The sequence below is a fragment of the Macrobrachium nipponense genome, chromosome 39, assembly GCF_015104395.2.
Source record: "Macrobrachium nipponense isolate FS-2020 chromosome 39, ASM1510439v2, whole genome shotgun sequence".
Classification (NCBI taxonomy): domain Eukaryota; kingdom Metazoa; phylum Arthropoda; class Malacostraca; order Decapoda; family Palaemonidae; genus Macrobrachium; species Macrobrachium nipponense.
The window spans coordinates 17,888,380-17,911,758 of record NC_061099.1 but is presented as its reverse complement, the minus strand read 5'-3'; the positions used below and the strand labels follow the sequence as shown (position 1 = coordinate 17,911,758).

General features: G+C 40.9%; 1 protein-coding gene across 1 annotated transcript in view; it reads left to right on the top strand.

Annotated features, from left to right (window-relative positions):
- The window catches only part of LOC135210166 (putative lipid scramblase CLPTM1), a 94,519-nt gene that overhangs the window by 10,115 nt on the left and 61,025 nt on the right, over positions 1-23,379 (top strand). Inside the window, exons 2-5 of the mRNA XM_064242992.1 lie at positions 2,504-2,765; positions 7,986-8,192; positions 9,091-9,236; positions 9,914-10,069. Of these exons, the coding sequence (XP_064099062.1) occupies positions 2,504-2,765; positions 7,986-8,192; positions 9,091-9,236; positions 9,914-10,069 (771 nt within the window). The remainder of the gene's footprint in view (positions 1-2,503; positions 2,766-7,985; positions 8,193-9,090; positions 9,237-9,913; positions 10,070-23,379) is intronic.

The following is a 23,379-nucleotide window of genomic DNA, read 5'->3' as shown; positions in this document are numbered from 1 at the left end:
CACGTCCTAGCTGTAGCTCTCCAGGCAACGCAGACTCAGAGACAGTATCAATGAAGTCTTCTGCCTGAACAGGTAAGAACCAAGGTTATTTATATCCTACAACATCAGTTGTTTCTTATCTCTCCTTATTACTTTAGCTGTCTCTTACCCTCCACCAAGGGTGCCAATCAGCTAAGTATATATCTGGCAGGGAAGTTCATGTACAAAAATGATATTGTTAAACTACAATAAAGTTTTGTACATACTTACCTGGCAGATATATACGTCTAATGGCCCACCCAGCCTCCCCTCAGGAGACAGGTGAAAGAAAAAAATCTGGCTGGAGAGATAGATTGGTTCATACGCCCGCCACCCAGCGGCGGGTAAGGTAGACCACCTGACCTACCTGTGCGTGTGCCGCGAGATTTGAAATTCTGTCGGAACGTCGGAGACTATAGCTAAGTATATATCTGCCAGGTAAGTATGTACAAAACTTTATTGTAGTTTAACAATATCATTTTTATAAGCTTCATACTGGAAGTATAGATCAGTGTTTGCAACCTATTCTGAAAGTTGTAGAAGTGTTATTCGATAATTGTAGCTTTAGGGCCGTTGTCCGTGGCTGGCAGGGTGTTCGGTGAGGAAGGGTAGGAAGCCGTTCTTCCTATCTCTTTAGTATATCTTCACCTGCTATCAGGTGTTGAGTTCCAGAGGAGCCTGGGGACATTTGATGCTTGGACTGCCCTCCAGTCTTATTTTTAATGCTTGGTTGGTGTTTTTATATTGTTGCAGTGAATTGTGTTGATTTGTCTGGTCTGTATTTAGTCAGTGACACTTACTGAAAAGCTTTACAGTCACATTTTCATCAAAATCTATTTCAACAGTAGAGAAAAAAAACTGATCAAATGCCAAAAGTTAGTCAAAACAAGTTAACCTAGACAAAAAAAATTCTTACTTCAAGTTCAGCAATGACAGATTTCAAGTTGTTGATTGCTGCCAGAATGGAATTTGCTCTTTCCTTTGTCTTTAACTTAAGGACGAGCTTTTTAGTTTCGAGAAAATAGGTTTTCCTCTTCGACTTCTAGGCAGATGCATACATGATGTAGATGATCAGAATACACTTCGCAGATCTGAATAATACGTATGGTGATGATGATGATACTGATCATTCATACACTGCGCTATGACATCACAAATGCATGGGGATGAGCCTTCTGTCTTATCTAATGGCTGAGCAGAACTTAATAATACCTGTGGTGATTTGATGATCAGAATACACTTTTGCAGATCTGAATAATACGTATGGCGATGATGGTGATACCGATCATTCGTAAACACTACGCTATGACGTCACAAGTGCTTGAAGTGGAGCCTTCTGTCTTAGCTAATGGCCGAGCAGAAAATCTTTCTCTCCACACCCCCCCTTCCCCCCCCCAACCCCCCTCCCCCCAACCCCAACTGAAATACTTGAAAAGACAATAGATTTGATATGTTTGCGGCGCATGACTCGCAGACTTTGAATGGCTTTGCAGCCACATAAAAGGGGAATCGCACAAATGAAACAGGCCTATTTCGGGACTGGACTGTATGTATATAAAAACATTATTTTATCATAATAATGTCATTTTTGTATAGACTTACCCAGTACATAATTACATGCTCAGAGCCCCCATTCCTCCCCTCTGATGGACATTATGCATAAAACAGAATGAGGTGGTTAGCTAAGTCATTCCAAATACGGTGGTCCCCCCGTATTCGCGGGGGATGCGTACCAGACCCCTCCCATGAATAGTTGGAACTCCTATAAAAATGCTTAAAACCTCCTATTTTGTTAGTTAAAACTCAAGAAAAACCCACTAAAAATTTTTATACGCAGTTTTTTTTACTAGCTTTATCACAAAAAGTGCATTTTATGATGAAATTGATAAAAAAAAAAAATTTGTGGATATTTCTCATTGAAAAATACTGTGAATATGCGAATTTCCCGCGAATAATGCAGGGTAATGTTCCCGAGAGAAGTCCGCGAATCCAGAGAACGCGAATACGGGGGGTCCACTGTGTTGCCATTAGGGGGTGGCACTGTATACCTTCACTGAGCAATTGAAGTGATACCTGCAAAATTTGAATTTAGGCTGCTGTACATGGAAAACTAATAGTTATGTAATTACTGGGTAAGTATATGCAAAACTATATTTTATTATAAAAAATGTCATGTTTGGCAATAAATAAGAGGGAAAGTGAAGAATTTGAGTGTCTTGTCAGGAGAAAGGATTCCCATTTGACACCATTGACCATCATCCACTCCTTTCTCCTTGGTGCTATGTCTCTCTTAAGTAGGGTTGACACTGAGGTTCTTGGGCTTGCTCACCCTCCAACCACCAGTTTAGAATCTTTTTACCAAGTTTTAGTGACCAATTCCAGATCACAGTGATGAATACACCTATATAAAATGCTCTGGTTTTGTATGCTTAGAAAAATACAAATTCTTTGTTTGTGTCATATTTCATTTTCTTGGATTTTACAGGCGTCCCCAGCAACCTACAGGGCCACAGGGTACAGCAGAAGGCCAACCTGATCCAAGTGGTCGTGTTCCAGCTCTCAACTTGTTCCAAGATGGAGACAGTCTAGACCTTTATGTATATATTTCAGAGTCAGAGTTCTTTTCAGATTTCAGAAATCCTGATGCTTTAGTATGGCTCAAAGAAGATTTGATTTATGGGGACTGGACAAGTGGGCCAGATGGTGATGGCACTTACTCACACTCCATTACATTTCCCACATCGGAGGTAAGATTTTATTTAATTAATTTACTAACATTTCATTTATAATTTCCTAATTGTTCCACACAATATACAAACCGTCTGTCGGTTTAAATTAGCAATTACTTCCGGCGGAGCTGGAAAACTGCTGTCAAAATGTTGAACAAGGTGGTTGGGCAGTAATTACCATCCAGTAGGCGAGAATACCCTGCCTGCCTGGATGTAAACATTCCAGTATGATTTCAGCCATCATGCGATGCATATGTGTTTGCGTGAGCTCTTTGCCTGACTGTCGTTAGGCTCTTTTTCCCAGTGGGATTTTTTTTTATACACTATATCTTGTTTATTCCTACTGAATACACAAACCCTCAGTCCTTACAATAGGAATATGTAGTATGCTTACGGCGAAGCTGGAACACTGCTGTTAAAACTCTTGAACAAGGTGGTTATGCAGTAACTACCTTCTACCACTACCGGAGAAGAATGGATTTAACCCAGTAAACAAGATAGTTGTTTTCTGCCACTGACAATTGTAACATTGGATTAATAGCAGCTGCAGAATTAAGCGGATAGAATCTTCTCAATCAATGTCTCTGATATTTGGTGAAGTACTCTTACCTTTGGTAGCTGCTTTGGCATTGATTAGCTATATAGGAACCCAGTACAGGCAGTCCCTGGTTATCGGCAGGGGTGCCGATAAGGAAAAACTGCCATTAACTGAAACTTGGCAATTTATGGGGCTTATGGCACCTCTGTTAGGTATGTTAAGGCGCTGATAATGAGAACTTGGCACGTTATGGCGCCATAAATTGCCGATTTCATGGCACTAGACAAACGCAATAAAACCTGATCACTAATAACCGGGGACTGACTGTATTTCAATTTTGTCTTGCTTTTGTCTAAACCTAGGCTAGGCTTTGTTTCGTAAGAAGCCGGCATTTCCGATTCTAGTACAGTGGGGCCTCGCTTAGTCGCGGATCAGCAATCACAGGTTTTTCCTTGGACCACTTGTCAGTCTATATCCCTGGTATGAATCGCAGCATGAACAGATTCACATCATGATATTAACTGACAATAAAGGTAATAAAACCATTCTCACCTTATATATTATTGGCATATCTTCATAATATATAGCCTACTCATAGAATAATTCCACATCATTGACATCAACTTGTAGTTGAGCAGCCAGCAGAAATGTAAACATTGAGTTACACTTCACAGCACCTTTGTCATTCTTAACCTTTTAGAAATGTTAATAGTAGTAGTGTAATTACAGTAGTAATAACATTTAGGAAAACATTAATTTTCAATTTGAACTTCATTATTGTTTTGGTATAATGTAATCAACTTCTCTGAACACTGCAGTCTAACAAACGATAATTGTCATAGATTATCGTATTGTTGTTTGCGATCGGCGACGAATCGTAAACGTAATAAAACCGTTTTTACCTTATATATTATTGTCATATATTCATAATAAAACGCATATCTTATATTTTATTGGCATATCTTCATAATAAAAAGCCTCTTCAAGGAATTATTCCTTAGGGAATGCATTTTTCAAAAGACAAAAATACATTTTACATGTTTACAGCATGCAATGATTACTTTATTTTGATGTGATAACATTAATATTACAGTATGGTACTCTAAGCAGTACAGTAACTATTTTTTTATCATAAATGTATGGTCATTCATGAAAAAAATACGTATGACCAACATACATATTATTTTTACACAATGTGATAGTGGTTACACCGTTCTACAAACTACCAATGTATTTTTTACGTAAGTATCCTCTAAATTCTGTCATAAATCACTTTACTTACTTTTTTTGTGGAGCCCAAATGCTACGTATATCCCGGAAAATTAAGGAAAACATGAATTTTATCATAGAGCAAGATTCACTAATTACTGTGTTTTCTTCTTCTTTTCATGACTAAATGCATTTTTAGGATACACTCATTTTGCAAATCACTATGAAATGTAAATAGGGCAAAAATCTCTCTCATCCTCTCTCGTTCTTTTCCTCACTCTTCATCTCTCTCTCTCTCGCTCTCTCTCTCTCTCTCTCTCTCTCTCTCTCTCTCATTACTTACAGAAAAAAAACTATAATACTGATCTATTATTATTGTAATAAAAGAACAAAATGGTCCCCGACATTTGTAGGTACATGTGTTGCCATATTTTTATTCTTTCTTTGATTTACGAAACTGTGCTTCAATACAACTTTTATAGTTGACTCAATGGTTATCACATTATAACAGTATACAAGAGAATATCTCATCACTATCCATGTTTCATTTCTTATCACCAAAAAAATATTTAAAATACAAATTTCATTGTTATTCTCGAGCTAAGCTCTCGTCCTAAGCTGCTCTCTCAAGCTATTCAACAGTTACTCTCATCCCAAGCCTCTCTCTCTCTCTCTATCTCTCTCTCCTCTCTCTCTCTCTCCTCGCCGCTCCTCTCTCTCTCGCTCTCTCTCTTCTCAATCTCGTCTCTCTCTCTCTCTCTCTCTCTCTCTCTCTCTCTCTCTCTCTCTCTCTCAAAATGAAATAGAATTACTGTATCATAATATCTATTATGTGCAAAGTTAAAAGTAATAATGATTCCATTAGTAAATTCGTTTCTTTTACGAACTAAATTGTTTTCCAAAATAATTCTTTCGGTAATAAACGTCCATCAGCTGATTCTAAACGTAAACAAAAGACAAAAATAGATTTTTATTGCTGTATTTTGCTGTTTATACATTAATATTATAGTTGGGTGCTGTAATCTTTACAGTAAATCATGTTTATCATAAACATGTTCATTCACAAAATAGATATACTATGTACTTTTAGTTTGGTGCAGCAGCCAAATCATGAAAATAGAAAGGAATTGTTAGGTAATATACTTTTGTTTGCTAATATGATGAAGGGGAAATTGAAAATAGGAAAGAATAACTTTGAAACTGTCTTGAATTTAGTTTAAAGTGATAGTTTGAAGACATATTTAGTGCTTGAACTAAAGTAGTCAGTTATAAACATTGAAATAGTGGTCTTGGGTGGGTTAATTATTAAAGTAGGCAGTTTAAAGCAATTTTTAGGGGGGTACCAGGATAACACGGGTATTTACTTATCACGGGGGGTTCTGGGCCCTATCCCCCACGATTATCGAGGTCCTACTGTATACACAAAGCGTAAGGTATTGCCGCAAAGGCTGCAATACTAGGCTCATCAAAACTTATGACCCGCATTCAGTTTGCATTAGTTGTAGAGGTCAAAATTGTTCACTGCAATTAACTTAAAACAAATGAGAGAATTGGGTGATAAGGTGTGGAGGGCTTTAAAGACTTGTATAAAAAAGCTTGATAGAAATTAAAAGTGGAAAGCTGGTGTTAGAGCTACTGGTAGGCAGTCCTTAGCTAGTCAGGCTGACATTGATGTGTCTGTCTCATCCTCCTCCTGTCACACCTGTTCCCTTGTCTGAAGCTTTACAACATGATTCTAACCATGGCTCCCTTGCACCGGTACCTGATCCCGTTGCCAGCCTTGAATTGCAAGTAGACCAGAAACTTTCTATGATGTTACAGGGCTCGGAGCAAATTGGAGCTAATCTTAAAGTTTTCATGGATAAGGTAAGTAAAATTGATGAATGTTTTTGCAAAGGTCCCTGTCATACTCCCCTGCACCTGGGAGGAGTCATGCTGATAGCCCAAGGGAGGTCGGTGTGGTCTCTAAGGAAGTGTCTTGTTTTTCGTCGAGTGTCTAGCTTAGAGGAATCGCTGCCCAGGCGCAAATGGTGCTTTGCTGATGAATCTTGTCTGTTGAATTGACGCGTGAGGAAAGATTCGCTTTCTCCCATGCCTTCCAAGAAGACTTGTAATCTCCTTACTTAGCAACGCCCATCTTGTAGTTTCTGCGACAGTTCCGAGTTTTTCCTAGGAAGCTCCTGTTGGGGAAGGACAGTGTGCTCCAAAAAAGCCTCCTTCATCCAGTTGCTGTTCTTCCTCCTCTAGAAAATCTTTAGAACGGCCTAGTGTTGTACCAGTGGGTGTTCCTACTCCAAGATCAGTATCTGAGTGTTCGTTGGCGCAGCATTTTGCCTAAGGTGTTCTGTTATGGAAGTGAGAGTGATTGCGTGAGCAACTGACCTCTCCTCCTCCTCCTCCTCCTCCTTCCTCGTCCTCCTCCCCTTCCTCGTCGTCCTTCTTCTCTTCCTTCAGGCAAAGAGTGGATTTGAGCTTACACATGCTGGAACAGGCAGCCGATGCAGGTAAGTTGACACAACAAGCACCTGTTCCAGTTTTTTATCTTAGATTTATAGAACCAAACCTGCTCATTTCTCTGGCAAGGGGAGGAAGGAGACCCTGACAATAAGACAAACCCTATGCCTACTGTCATTGACTTTTTAGATTCATCTCAGCCTTTTTTCGTATAAGATTACAATTCCCTCACTCAATAAAAAAGCTCAGAAGTCTGACAATTGATCTTGCAGTTCTTATACTACTCCAATCAATATGTCAAGAGGCGCTGTCCTTTTCCTCACTCAGTTGACCAGGAAAAGTAACCCAGGTGTGGCAAACTCCAGTCAGTTCAGAGAATCACTCAGATTCTTCCCCCCAACCAGCGAGTCTTCCTAATGTAAAGGACCGATGGTTTGTATATCATTTAGGAACAAATCACAAATTTTTTAAGTAATTTGTATTTTTCATAAGTATACAAACCTGAGGTCCTTTACATTACATTTCATGCCCAACTCATGCCACCCCTCAATCTGAAGTCTGGGCCGAAAGGCAAATCAGATTGTTTACATCCGGTAAGGGGGATGGTAGTTAACTGCCTAACCACCTTCAAAAGTTGAACAGCTGTTTCCAGCTTCACTGAAAGTAATTCTTAATGTAGAGGACCACAGGTTGGTTTAGTTAGGAAAAATAGAAATTACTTAAAAAATGTGTCATATTTTATTAGCTTTTCGGTAGTAGGGCTTTTGTGTGTCTTACAACTTTCAGTTCTATACAGTATAGGTAAAAACATTTCTTTTGTGTATATGTTGCTATCTTGAAAATTTATACTTGATTTTGACCAGCAATAACTAAAAAAAGTATACATCAGTGAAACAGTGATACAAATTTACTGGTAAACAAAAAATAAATTAAAATTCTAAAATTTGAAAGTATTCCATTCATGACCATGGGTCTTGCCAATTTTACTTCCTCGTGATAGGTATACCTGCGACTGAAGTCACTGTTTTATTTTTCAGAATTTACGCAACAATGGTTCATTATATATTCATGCATATTTTGTGAAAACTGGTTTCTCTCCGGACCCAGAAGCTGATGAGGGCCGATATAACCGTAAGTTAACCACTCATAGCACTCAAAGACTAAACAAGTACAAAAGGCGTCGTTACAGGAAGACCTCAAATCTTCTGACTGGGGAGACACAATTATCAGAAGAGGAACGTCTGGTAAGATTTGATGAGAAATATATTACTGATTCAAAGATTCTGATGAAAGAAAAAATTCTTATCATTATTTGATGTAGAGTTTGAAGCCAGTGATTGTCAGGCTATTTTCTTTTAAGTGTAAATGGAGAATAAAATTCTGATGTTTTGGCTTAGATTTGAAATATTAGTTGAAATTGAATGAATACTGTTAAAGTTGAAGTGATCTGTGTAAAATGAGTAGAATGTCACTCATACAGAGGACTTTTTAATTGCTGTATGATTTGTGTGTGGAAGATCCATTCATAAGTCTTTTCATTCAGGGAGTGTGGTAGGTAAAAATGAATGAAATGGAAACAGGAATTTATGAAATTATTTTTGTATTTTTTAATGCCTTTCATTAAATGTATTTGAAGTGCTACTTTATTTTATCAGATTTATTGTAGTTTCCATAGTTTTAGGAGATTTTGTGCCACAGCTTCAAGAAGATAGTGTGAGATATTTAAAGTTTTCTTTTTTTTTAAATTCTATCTGTAATCTCTCTAGATGGGTACAGTACAGGCATTAAAAATGGTATTGTTTTACAAGTAGGATAAGAAAATCATTTTTCAGGAACTCTTAAACTTAGCAAACACTTTTTCATTATTAGTGTCAGTAGTTTGGTTGTTATTGCTTGACTACATATTTAGACATGATGAATTTTAAAGATAAATAATTTGAATTGAATTGAAAATATAAAATACTCTTTATTTTAGGCTAGAACTAGTACTCAGCATAGTGTTATCTTGAGAGTTCAAAGGTAGACAATTCTGTAGTATCTTTGTTACTTATTTAAAGGCCAGGCTTCCCAGAATATCTAATAAGTTGATGGGCTACTGTATTTTCTTGAATATAACTTAAGAATTTTATATTTAACTTGCAGAAGGCAGAGACTTTAACAGAAGAAATAGTATCTCATTGGCACCCAAATATCACTGTAAACATTGTCCATGATTTTACTCAGTGGACAAGAGGAATGGTACCAGCACCTTTGGATGAGTACCTAGAATTCACACCAGCAGGTGACAGGTAAGAGGTTCCTCTAAGTTGCCTTTTGAGGTTCGTTGTCAAAGATACCAACTTTTGTATGATAATGTGTCATTCTTCATACTTTTTCCTTTAGAACATTTTTTTTTTCTACTTTACATAACTTCATTTTGTAAGTTTTATGGACAGGTACATTAGTATTGATCTTAATTATTACCCTTTAGAATTTTTCAAATTTAATATACTAGTGCGTACAGTATTCGTGAAATTTTGTTATTGTTTGATTCTAGAAGTACGTATAACTTAGCTGTCCTTCATTTTAGAAATGATGGTTTCATAAAAAAATAATCATAAGTCGAAATAATCCTAGAGACATTTCTGGAAAGGGAGGTTGTTGGGAGTAAACTACTGTAAAAGTACAATAAGATTGAGTAGTAATTTTAAACAGTGAAGAAACCTATTTTACTTGTGCAAAGCACTTAACCTAGAGTGTATAGCAATTGCCACACAGTAGACAGTAGTAAAGGTTCTTTACAACTCCCTTTGGTGTCCACCAGCAACTAACTAAACCCTCATGAGATTGATCCCTTAGGTTCATGATTTCAATGTGAATTGTAGGTCAAAGTAGTATGATTTGTTCACATCAAATGTTCTTATGATACCCTATTTGTTGCTATTTTCAGATACAAGCCTATTACCCTATTTGTTTCTTTTTTCAGATACAAGCCTATTACCTTTTTGAATACATACTGGAATCTTGTGAAAGATTATCGATCAATCAATGCCACTACAAAAATGCTAGACTTGACAGTCACCTTCCAGCCCCTGTCACTCTTCAAATGGCAGCTGTATGCAGCACAGGCTATGAAGAACAGGTATGAAAGCTCATGTATTTTACAAGATGAATGCACTTTGGAGAGCAGTTCACTGTCAGTAGATTCTGTACTTGTAGAACTGGAGGCTTTGCCAGAAAATGAGTGTCCAGCTTTTGAGCTGTATGAGGTCTTTGCAAGTTGAAGTATTAATTATTATGACTGCTTATTCCCAAGGGATGTGCTACATCATGGGGTATATTTTTTGTATGTTTTGAGACACAAGTGCATATTTCTTATATTTTATCACAGTGGCTGTTACCATGTTGGTTATATCTTTAGGTGCCATTTAGAGAAAAAAGGATTACCTTATGAGCATTTACTGGTGCTCTATTTTTTAACTTTGTGCCACATCATAAGAGCATAAGAGAAATGCTGCAAGGTGTTGGAAAACTATATAGCCACATCAACTGTGGTAGTCATGTTTATGATGCAAGATGTATCATAGGCGTATGAAGTGCTTATATAGAATCATTTAATGTGAAGTTTGTGTATTTTGTGAGTTTGTTATGCATGGGGAAGGTTACCATTTTGAGATTTTGAGATTTTTCCAGTTATTTTAGCAACCTTGATACTGAAATGTGATCTTTTTCTGTCGGTAGTGAGATATGTATAGCATTTCTGGATTTATTGGTTTTAAAAGAGTTACAACTTGCTGTTAAATGATTCAAGTACCCTAGAAGGATATATTTGGAAGTCATCTTTGGCAATTTATTTCTGATTTTTATGCATTGGAATTGCCAATTTACTGGTATTGGAAGATTATTCATTTTCCTGCTGATCACCCTATCTACAAATTGTTGACTACCATGTTCCTTGACCATTTATGGTAAGGAAATATGGCTCCGTAGTCTGGTTTAGTTACTCTACTAATGGTGCAGTTATAATAATAACTTCTCGAAATGATAAAGTTTCTAAGCTTACACTGAGTTGCATTTGTAGTTCTCCCTTTTATATAGATATGCTGACCTTTTCTGATGGATTGGCTGAGGTAAACTTGCCTGTTTGATCTGTAGTATTTAACTATTGATTACATCATACGATTGAAGTATATTCAGTGAATTATGGAATAACCACAGCTGTTAGTGGGTATCTTAAACATATTTCTTTGTTATGTATAAAGTTCTAGCTTAGAAGGAAGTTGTTTTCTGCCATTCAGTGTAATGATTGTTGATAAGATCTTACCCTCCACTAATGAAGAGCTCTGTTTGTGCATGCTAGTGTGATTGCCAGTTAGCCAAAACTTCTTGATAGTCGCATTTTGCTAGAGATTGCAGATTCTCAGCCTACATTCTTGTAGGTTACTCATGAGTTTTTCCCTAAGACAGGGTGTTAAAGCTGTTGGAAGGAATGTTAGCATCCCTGGGAGAGAGTGTTTATTGGTGTTTTAATCTTGCAAATGAGCTATCTTCTTTTGTGTTGCTGTTGACCTAAGTGTCTCTTTGAAATGGAGTTTGGGAGCCCATTTCAGTTTATTGCTACAGTTTTATGGGAACAAGGTAAATGTGTCAGTTTTTTGTCCCTATAAAATGTGGAAGTCATTTCTTTCCACCTTTTTTATCAATTTTGTTTGTGTGCGGTCGACTACTATTATTTCTGTAGTCAGTTGTAGTCAACTTGTAGAAGGACCTGCCTTTGCATGCAAGATGCAGAGTAATTTTTTATTTGTAGTTTTCCTTTATTGCAAGTGCTTTATATATTGTGTCAAATATTGTGATTGCTCTCCCTATTGCAGTAGGATATTATAGGCCTAAGTGGAAATTTACTTGATTGTCTTAGTTTCTATTGAGTTTAGTGCTTTTTAGTGTGGTTGAAAGTTAAACAAGAAATTGTGCTGTTGGTATTGATGCATTCAGTGGCATTGTGGGTTTTGATTGGCTGTAGTATCCTGGTTGTGAACATTATACAGTTTTAATTGGTGTGAAAGTGCTTTTCTCAAAACCACCTTTGTTCATACACGAAACAAACCTTCGGTCTTAACATTAGGATTTACTAGCGCCAAGCTGGAAACCGGTAGAATTAAAATTACACTTGTGAGATCCAGGGACTAATGGCATCTATACCAGGTCACGGGGCATGTATACCCAGAATGCCCACGGCTACCTGTGACCCATCAGTTATTTTTCCTACCGCCTTTAAGATAAGACGTGTTACTGTCTATCTCATTTAAAAGCCAGTTTTTCAGTTTGCCCGTTCTTTATCCATTTCATTTTTTATTTTCATTCCTTTTCTTTCTCCAAGTGTGATCAGTGTGTGGTAAGAGTGGATACGTGGTATGATGGAGAATTTTGCCTCAACATCGGGATCGTCTACCGCTTCGAAGAGGAGACAAAGGAAATGCCCAGGAGTCAGTGGCTTCCCTTGTTCTAGGTTCCTAACTTCGGTGTCGACGGATCCTCATCCAACGTGTAGTAGGTGCAGGGAAAACGTATGTACGGTTACTAATCCGTGTTCTGTTTGTCGCGGTTGGTCGGTGGAACAGTGGAAGAAGTTCTATGGGAAAAGCCAATACAAAAGAAAGGGGGGGTGACGCCATCTTTGGATGACCAAACCTTACCGGCTTCTTTTGTATCGGTAATAAACCAGGCTGCTCCATATGTTTCTCCACCTGCTTTTGAATTGTCTCATACCCCTTCGGTTTCTCTAGCGGTTCTGTATCGGAAACGTCAGGAGGGGCCTTGGGTAATTTTATGAATAATTTGCACTCTCCTTTGTTCCCAGCAAGTAGAGGGGGAGATCCGCCATCTTTGTTCCAGGCTCCTGCTACTCAAGCGCATAGGTTGGATGGTACGTGGTCAGCGCTAGGCCTACCAGGCGTACCAACCTTGGATGGTCTGCTTGCGCATTATATGACGTCACGGTTCCAGCAGGGTCCGGCAGCGCTGAATGTTCCTCATCCCCCGGGCTTGCAATTTATGGAATTAATGCCGCGGCTTCACCATCCCACCCAGTATTTACAGCGATGCAGAACGTGGGAGGTAGTTTGGCAGCAAACGTGCGGTTGCCAGCAGAAACCTCTCAGTCTCTCCCTACGAGAGGGATGACTCGACAACATACGTCACACTCTGAGATGGCAGGCGTGATGACGTCACAGACCGATTCTCGGCCTTTTTCGATGTACCCAGACGCTAATACGCCTTCTGACCCGTCAATGCAAACTGTAATGCAGAAATTACAGGATATAGAGGAGAGAATGAATAAGAGAGACAAAAAGAAAAAGTGTGATTCGCCTTCTTCGTCTTCTTCCTCTAGTTCGGCGTCATCGCTAAGTCCGATAACGTCACGGCGAGCGCCAGTCAAGCGTTGGAGGAGGATTCGGGAGTTCCTAGCGGATCCTCGGGCCAAGAGGAGAAGAATCAATTCTTCCTCTTCTTCGGACCAAGACTGTCATTTCCAAGTCAGCAAGAAGGTCGGAAAATCAGTGGCTGTTAAGCACAAGGTTGGCAGAACGGAAGCCGTTCGCAAGAGTCTGAACAAGCGAGATAGGTGACGGCCGGCGAGCTAGCGGCCGAGGCGGAGTTGCCAGTTCGGATCGCAAAAACTGCGATACCTCTGGTAAAATCGACGTTGGCGCGAAAGGTGCAGCAGAGGATGGAATGCAGGTCCCAGTTTCGCCCGTAAGGCCGTTCAAAATACGTACGAAGGACGATAAGGCTCCTATTAAAAGTACGAAAAATAGAGAGTTGGCAACCTCGGCGGATACGTTCATGGAAGGCAGTGTCCGTCTGGATAGAAGGCCGAGGCCGGGCTCGCCGACGCTCGAAAACGATGCCAATGCTAATAGAGACGAACTTACCTCTGTCTTAAGGGAGCCTTCATCTTGGAGATCTAGACGAGATTCTCGCTCTAGATCCGTGAGCAGAGAAAGAGTGAGACGTTCTCGTTCCCCTGCTGACTATCTGGGATCGAGCCAACAGCGGCCAGCAAAGATCAAAGAGACCGCGGCTGTAGGGGGGCAGGCGGCCGTGGAATTCCGGGCCGTCTGTCAGAAGATAGAGGCGAGACAACATCTCTCGTGACGGAGAGTGGTACACTAGAGCCGGAGGAAGGAGAAAACCAAGAGTTTCTGGCCTCGTATGCAGAGGTTATTGATTTGATTCGTCAATTCAATAGCCTTTCGGAGAAGACAGAAACACCGGCCAGTATGCTTCCTCCTGGAATTGACATGGCGTTTGGACCTAAAGAGGGATACCAAGGTGTCGTATGAATTGCCTTGTTCGAGTCATGCGGAATCGGTTCTTGCCAACACGTAAAACGCAAAGATTGCAGGGAGGGATAATTCCTTAAGATCTAATAGATCATTTAAATTTATTCCCCCTCCAATGATAAAGCAAAGGAAATATTATACGACACCGAAGGTCCCTTTGCTGTCTAGACAAATGAACCCTAATGTTGTAAGGTTAAGGCCTGGATTAACCTTGGATCAGGTTAAAATGGAGTGCCCTTCGATGACGTACCAAGAGGCTGCTACGTTAGAAGCAACAGCTTCTTCTGTCTTTCAGGCTGCGTCCTGGTTAGACCTTTGGTCAACAGCAGTGGCGAAAATTGCATCCTCGGAAGCAACAAGGAAAGTAGTGGATGAACCATTGTTCATTAGATTACTACAGTCAGGGTCCAAGGCGATTGCGTACCTGACAAACGTAAGTGCCAATGTTTGGGCAAATATCCTGCTAAATGAAGGAGAGATGCAGCATTGGCTAGACTAAGCCGCAATGTGGATTTGGATTCCCTGTTAGCAATGAGGAATGGGGATATCTTGGAATCGCAACTACTGTTGCCAGAGGTCATACTGGAAGAGGCGATAGATAGAAGAAGGATGGACACTAACGATAGGTTGGTGCAACAGGCAGTTAGGAAAACCTCTAACAGTCAAACTACTCCTTTGGAGGGAAGACAACAGCAGATGCCTCGAAAGAAGACAGTGAGACATAGCATCCCTAATAGAGTCACAAGACCCTCTTCCCCAAAGAGGATAACTCATCGGCCCTTGTTTCACAATAGAAACAACGGAGGAAGGGGCAATAGGGGAAGAGGGAGAGGCTCAAGAAGATAGGATGGGCGCCTCCCATCACTCGGCCACACCAGTGGGGGGTTGCCTGGCAAATCACTGGAAGGTGTGGCAGGAACTAGGGGCAGAGCAGTGGGTGGTGGATGTTCTCAGGATCGGGTATTTGATTCCGTTCGAGGTAACCCCGCCCCTGACAGATCAACCATTACCCCACGTCACTTATGCCCACAAATCTCAGAAGGCCACTATTCTGCAGGACGAAGTGAAGAAGATGATGGAAAAAGGAGCTGTGCAACAATATGCAGTCCGACAAAAGGCTTCTACAGCAGGATTTTCCTGGTACCCAAAGCCAACGGGGAGTGGAGGACAGTAATAGACCTGTCAACGCTGAATCTGTTTATAAGGAAAACCAGTTTTCAAGATGGAAACTCCGAAAACGGTTCTACAAGCAGTCAGAATCGGAGACTTTATGCTGACAGTCGATCTAAAGGACGCATACTTTCAGATACCAGTCCATCAGTCTTCAAGGAAATTTCTCCGCTTCAGTCTTGCAGGGAAAGCTTTCGAGTTCAAGGTCCTGTGCTTCGGATTGACAACGTCTCCTCAAGTTTTTACAAGAGTGTTCACCCTCGTGTCGGCGTGGGCGCATGCTCAGGGGATCAGGCTAATAAGATATCTGGACGATTGGCTGGTGATAGCAAAGTCCAGGGAGAAATTACTCAGGGACAGGGCGGCCCTCCTGCAGCTTTGTCACAGCCTAGGTATTGTGGTGAATCAGCAGAAGTCGCAGCTGGATCCAAGTCAACGTTTGGAATATCTGGGAATGGTGATAGACACAACACAAGCCAAAGTATTCCCGACAGACCAAAGAGTAGAGAAATGCAAACAAGTGGTGAATGCCTTTCTGGGAAAGCAGACACAGCCAGCAAGACAGTGGCAGGTGGTGCTGGGAATCCTAACCTCCCTGGAGAAGCTAGTACCACAAGGAAGGCTACACCTTCGGTCCCTACAAGGGAGGATGAAGGAGTTGTGGTCACCAACAGTAGATCACCCGTACGAGCAAATCCCTTGTCGGCAGAAGTGAGGAAAGACTTGCTGTGGTGGGTGGACGACGACAATCTGACAGTGGGTGTCCCCCTTCAACAATCCTCCCCAGACCTCTTGCTGTTCTCGATGCGTCACTAGAAGGCTGGGGAGGGGAGCATATGGAGGAGTTGATGGTGTCGGCAAAATGGAGTTGCAAGGACAGAGAACTCCATATAAACGTGCTGGAGTTGAAAGCAGCTTTCCTGGCTCTACAAGAATTCAGGGAGAGAGTAAAGGGACACTCAGTGGTATTGATGTCAGACAACACCACAGTAGTAGCTTATATAAACAAGCAAGGAGGCCTAGTTTCTCGGCAGTTACATGTGATGACAGTTCAACTTCACCAGTGGGCTATAGAGAACCTGGTAGACATCAAGGCCAGGTATATTCCGGGAAAAAGAAACATAGTGGCCGACAAGTTGAGCCGCAGGGATCAGATTCTGGGAACGGAGTGTCCCTCCCTACCAACAGGTAGTGGACAGGATGCTCATGTTGTGGGAAGGACCGATCATAGACCTATTCGCAACCAGGTACAACAAAAAGTTGGAAGTGTATTGTTCAGTAGTCCCGGACGCAGAGGCAGTAGCAGAAGATGCGCTACAACACCCCTGGGACAATCTGGACGTGTACGCATTTCCTCCATTTTGTCTAATCCGTCAGGTTCTGAACAGGGTAATGCGGTCTCAGAACCTCAAGATGACCCTGGTAGCCCCGTTATGGCCGAAAGCAGAGTGGTTTCCAGACCTACTGGAACTAGTAGATGTGCCAAGAGAGTTACCTCCATGGAGCAACCTTCTGTGTCAGCCTCACGTGGAGAGGTACCACCAGTCGGTGAAGTCCCTATCGCTTCACGGGTGGAGACTGTCAAGTATCTCCTCCGAGAGCGAGGGTTTTTTTCGCAGAAAGCAGCAACTCAGATGGCAGGTAATATCAGAAAATCATCTGCGACACTATACCAAGGAAAGTGGTCAGCATACTGTGATTGGTGTCGTAGAGGGAACGTGTCTCCACTCGGTACCACTATTCAGCAGTTAGCAGACTTTCTGATATATCTCAGAACAGAAAAACATATGTCTGTATCTGCAGTGAAGGGGTACAGGGCTGCTCTAGCCTCAGTCTTACGAATGAAAGGAGTGGACATATCGTCTTCATGGGAGTTGGTCATGCTGATGAGGAGCTTTGAACAGTCATGCCCACCAAAGGAGCTAAAAGCCCCAGATTGGGATCTGACCAAGGTACTGAGTAGTCTGACAAAACCCCCCTACGAACCACTAAGGCAGTCCACGGAAAGGAGCCTGACCCTGAAGACAGTCTTCTTATTGGCCCTGGCTTCAACCAAAAGGGTGGGGGAGCTACATGGCCTCTCATATCTCATAAAGCACTCGAGAGGTTGGAGATCAATGGTGTGTGAGTTTGTCCCAGAATTCGTGGCAAAGACCCAAAATCCAACAATAGTAGACGGCAGATTCGACTCCTTTACCATACCTTCCTTGGCAGACTTTGTAGACAACGACAAAGCTGAAAGTGCTCCTGTGCCCCGTCAGGGCACTAAGGGAGTACTTAAGAGAACAAGGACTAGGCAGGCCTCAGGGCCGGGGGTGCCAGAGGTTGTTCGTAAGTACAGGACGGAAACAAGAAGGAAGTGTCCAAAATACAATATCATTTTGGCTAAGGGAGACGATCAGAGATGCTTATACTGCAGAAGACAGAGGGTCAGATAGCCAGGTGGGAGCTAGAGCTCATGACATCAGGGGTGTGAGTGCTTCCCTGGCATTTAAGAAGAACATGTCTGTGGATAAAATTCTGAAAGCTGGCGTGTGGAAGCGTCAAACAACTTTCACCTCATTTTATTTGAAAGATGTTGCCCATAGATCCTTGGACACCTTTTCCTTGGGTCCAGTGGTGGCGGCCCAACAAGTGATATAGTTTTCATCCAGTGCCCTGGCGGGTCACGTTTGCGTCTAGTCTAAGATGAAGGTATGAAAGTAGAATGAATGGGATGACTGGTCTTTTTTCTTTACTACTTTCTTCCTACTCCTTTAACTACGGCAATATGAAGGAGAGTACCGTCATGTGCTGGAACGGACTAGATGCAGGTGAGATGGTCAGCCATACTGTGAAGCTATCTTAGCTGATGATATACTTTTCAGTAGCAACACACCCCTCTGGATAATAAGGAAAAGAGGGGTGAAGGTGGATCCAGTTGCAAGGGACAAGAGTAAACAGTAGAATGGTATCTACACCCAGTGGGAGGAAACCAATAGATCCGCTTATATCTTTGGTCCTAGGTTCATTGTCCATTCTCTTAGAATTTCCCTATATATTCGGAAATGGATAAGGTGGCAAACTCCCAGTCAGTTGTAGAGACTTACCTCCCTCCAATAGTAAGTCTATCCTAATGTTAAGACCGAAGGTTTGTTTCGTGTATGAACAAATACCAAATTTGTAACTTAATTTGTATTTTTCATAACTAACAACCTGAGGTCTTAACAGTTAAAGGCCCACCTCGAACCACCCCTCTAGCAGTCTAAACTGGGTTAGAAATATAATGATGGGTCACAGGTAGCCGTGGGCATTCTGGGTATACATGCCCCGTGACCTGGTATAGATGCATTAGTCCCTGGATCTCACAAGTGTATTTTAACTCTACCGGTTTCCAGCTTGGCGCTAGTAAATCCTAATGTTAAGACCTCAGGTTTGTTAGTTAAGAAAAATACAAATTAGTTACAAATTTGGTATTTTCTTTTGTTGTCACAGGAATTTTATTTCTTATGATCATAAGGTTCACTTCTGCTGTAATACAAGTGACTTACTTTGAAGATTGAACTGAAATTTTTTGTGATTCTGAGACATTTGTAAGACATTACTAAATATTTCCCATTCTGTTTTTAAGGCAATACTAAATATTTCCATTTCTGTTTGTGTCTAGTAGTGATATTTGGCCACAATTTTACTTTTTCTCATGCATTTCATGACACCTACAGAATTAAAGCAATTATCCAGAGGTACATGATAATATTGCTTTGTTTATACTAAACCCATCAATCATACTGAGCCTCTTACTCATGGTTCCAGTGTCTCCAGATGTGTATTTTGTTATTATGGAGACTGCAAGGGGTAGAGTTGGTAAGAACAACTAGTCTTGCCTGTGAACCCATGGCCCATCAGCAGATGTAACCATTCACCTCATTGTTTTGCCTGTCTCAGGAATGTAACACCAGTGTGATTATTATCTTGGCCAGCTTTGCTTCAGTAGTTTGGATAATCATGACTTATTTCATTCATTTGTGATTGAAAGACATTGGTCACTGGTTTACTGACCTCTTGTGTTGTGTTCTGTTGGTACCAATAGACACATGTAAAGCTTCTTGCTTTCCAATTTGTATTCTGAAAGGTTGATAGGTTTGTTGAATAAACATGTTTTTCATACTAACGCCTGTTCTTGCTGATCAAATACTTAAAAAAAAAAAATGCAGTGGAGTGGAGGGTTACTAGCTAATATGGGTTATAGGCACATTACAAGAACAGTTGCTGTTATCTACTCTGTTTTTTCATTTACACAAATTCAGAATATGTGTCTGGAGCATTTAGACCACAAATAAACGGCTCTGTATAGTTGATGGGTTTACATGAATATTGTGTCATGTCAAAATCTTCTGCAGTTGACTTCTAAATCCAGCAATCTGTACTTCACAGTTGTAAGGTAATTGGAGACATTGTAAGTCTCAAATGAATTGAACCTTTTCAGTCAACTATTCTAGTCATTATGTCGATATTTTCAATGTTGTTCTAATTTACTGGTAAATTGTAGGTCTGCATTATGTTTAATTTTTTCACTGCTTGTTTTTATCTTTTGTATGGTCATATCTGACAGCCTTCTTGTGCTTTAGGCAGCTGTGTGACTGATGTGTGGCTTAATGTAAGTTGTTTTATATGAAATACCATAATTTACCAGTTTTTGTGAAGTGATGGCAAAATTGTCTCAAAATAAAAAATTGTCTCAAAATTTTGCTCTGTCTCTTTGACTTAAAATAAATTATTCTGCTTTTTAAACTTGTTCACTTATTCTCCTTTTCACTGTGCTTTCAATGATCATTTAATGTCCAAAACTCCTAGTAGTCATTCAATAATGCTTGTTTGTTACAATGCACTCATGTCCAATTGGAAAATCTCTCTCTCTCTCTCTCTCTCTCTCTCTCTCTCTCTCTCTGCTCAGGTAATCAATAACAAGACAAACCAAGTACAGTGAATCTGAGAGTATATTTTGGTTCTTATCACCATTGTCCAAATGCATGAAATGAGTTTATTGAAAATACAAGATGATCAAGTTTATCAGTAATTATTATGTTGAGAATAACTAGAACATACAAACTGTCACCTTTTACGCAGGATTGTATCTCAGAACAAGCTGGGTTCAGTTGTTGCAACTTGGTAACAAGGTACAGTAAACCCCGCTATTCATGGACTTGCCTGTTCACGGATTTTCAATTGACCATTTAGACCCATTGTTCATGGAAAATTCACCTATTTGCAGTATTTTTCCCCATTGAATATTCACAACTTACTGTATTTTCACATAATTTTTGTGACTAAAAGCACTTTTTGTGATAAAATATTAAAATACTTGGTATAACCCTTTTTAGAGTTTTTTTGTGTTTTAACTATCAAACTAGGCAGTTCTAAGCATTTTTAGAGGGGTTTTAAGTATTTGTGGTCTTTCACTATTTGTGGCTAGAGTCTGGTACCTATCCCCTGCAAGTAAAGGGAGTTTACTGTAGTCAACTGCCATCTCCAAGCCCTTTTTTTCTGGGTGCAGTCAAGTGAGGCCATCTTGCAGTAACCCATCTGAGTACCAAATTGAAACTTATATTTGTTCCTACACAATATACAAACCCTCGGTCCTTTACATAGGGATTACTTGCGGCGTAGCTGGAATTACAGCCGTTGAATCTTGAACAAGGTGGTTAGGCAGTAACTACCGTGTGGCAGGCGGGTAGGCTAGCCTGCCCGGATGTAAACACCTCACTTTGCTTTTGGCCTGTTTGTGAGCTCTGGCTGACTGGTCGTTGATCTTTTTTCCTGGTGGGATCCTTTTGGTTTATTTTTAGTTTAAATAAATATGTATATACAGTGTTTGATATTAACTTAAAAAAACGTTGTCCTTGTTTCTCAATTAATATACAAACCCACTTGTTGTGATAGCCTTCATAGCCGCCTCTCTACTTATGTTAGAGTCGGTGGCAAAGGTACGCCAACATATTAATTACTTTCTTCGCCCTTTATCGTGAGGACGAGATATGTAATTAAGGATGAGACATGTATTTAACATGAGTGATATTGATCCTGTAACGAAACATGTATTCATCCGAATATTACACTTACGCTTGGATATTACCAACGGGAACTTCAAAGGTCTCTCCTTGTTTTGTTTTTATGGTTGGATATTGTCTCTCATCCTCTGCGATGATTGACTACCGAACCAAATCTCTGCCTGGCAATCACAGACTTAGGTTTCTGGTTGGCTGGAATTCTCGCATATGTGTATGACCATCTCTACAGAATTGCCTTTTGCCGTTGTGAGAATTTTCAGACAGAGATATCTCACTAGACTCATTATCATCTCTCTGTTTACCACACGGTAACAGAAGTCTGTGGCCTAGTCTTCCGCTGCATCGCACCTGCCGCTGCGATGACACGCAATGGTTTCTTTCAGACATCTGAGTTTGTCTTCTAAGTACATCTCATATTCGTAGGTGTGCAATTATTCTTTGTCCACCCCGAATTGTAGATGAATAACAGAAGACATCACCTGTTCCCCGCCCTGCCAGCTCTACTTCCAAGTACTATATAAATGTCCTCCCTGATCCAGCCCATGAGAAGAGGTTCTTCTTCAGGCAGCACAATCCCTGTGTTTTCATTTCTGAAAAACGCTCCACTTTCATTGCAACTCTGACTTCTCACCGAACAGCAATGAAGTAGCGGTTTAGCGTTTTCAGTCCTCTGTAAAGCAACAGGGATTAAAGCCGTCTTCACTGGTTGGTGTCATCAGCGGGACTTTTCTACATTCAGAAGCTTGAGAGTTAACTTCTCTCGATTCAGCTGTGAAGACGTAGGTCTGCATTCACCTAATCACCTTCGTCTTCAACGGCACATAGTATTGTTTCTCCTTAGTTGTAGTTTTCCTTAGTTGAGATTCAACTACTATGAGAATTTCTGTCTTGCCATCAGGGACCTCGGTCTCTAGAAGGCAATTGACTTTCGTCTGTTGGGCACATGCCTTGAGAGAATCGTCATCTCACCTCCCAGCATCGGTGGCAATAAGATAGACGATTTGTATGGTCTCTTGGCATAACCCTACAAAAGGCGAGTGTCACCTGACTGCTTGCCTCACACAACCGAACGCAGTCAGTCGGCAGCTGTTGAAGCGTCTGAGACCGTCACGAGCTATGCCGTGGACTTTGTATTGGTTTATCCAAACCAGTCATTACTTTGTCCTACTGGTGTGTTATGGTACCCAATAAGTATCGACACCCACCATGGAGTGTTGCTGCAGTGGGACAGAGCAGTGGATGGGTACTGGCCATCACTCCGAAGAATATGTTGGACAGGAAGATGGATAGGTCATTGCGACCATATCTTTCTTTCCCTTCGGGACTGCCCACAGGTCCTTGGAACCTCATTTCCCTGGACCAGTGGTGGATGCTTGCAAGATATAATTGCTTACCCAGCTCCTTCAAGAGGACAAGTTGCATCTCTTCTATGGTGTGCAGTTGTAGAGGTAGAAGGATGCGAGAGTGACTGTCTCCCTCCCCCTTCCACACCTAGTCCTCCTGCTCCTCTTCCTTCGGGTTGAGGATAGGACTCGAACTCACACTGGCTGGTCGTATGATTGATGCGGTAAGCTTATACATAAGCATCCTTTTTATGTTTCTTATCAGAATCATAGAAGCAATCCTGCTCCTTCCTCTAGCAAGGGGAGGAAGGAGACTGACAATAATGCAAACCCTTCCCAGAACTTTGCATTTATGTCTCCGATGCCAAATATTCTTCACAGACCTTTTTCGGATGAGTCGCGATTCCTCACTCATTTTGAAAAGTCCCAGAAGTCTGACTCTTGATCATGCAGCTCTTATACTCCGATCAAGTTGTCAGAGGCAGCAGGGCACTCTTCCTCGCTCTTACGACCAGAAGGAGTAGCCTAGGTGCGCAGAACTCCAGT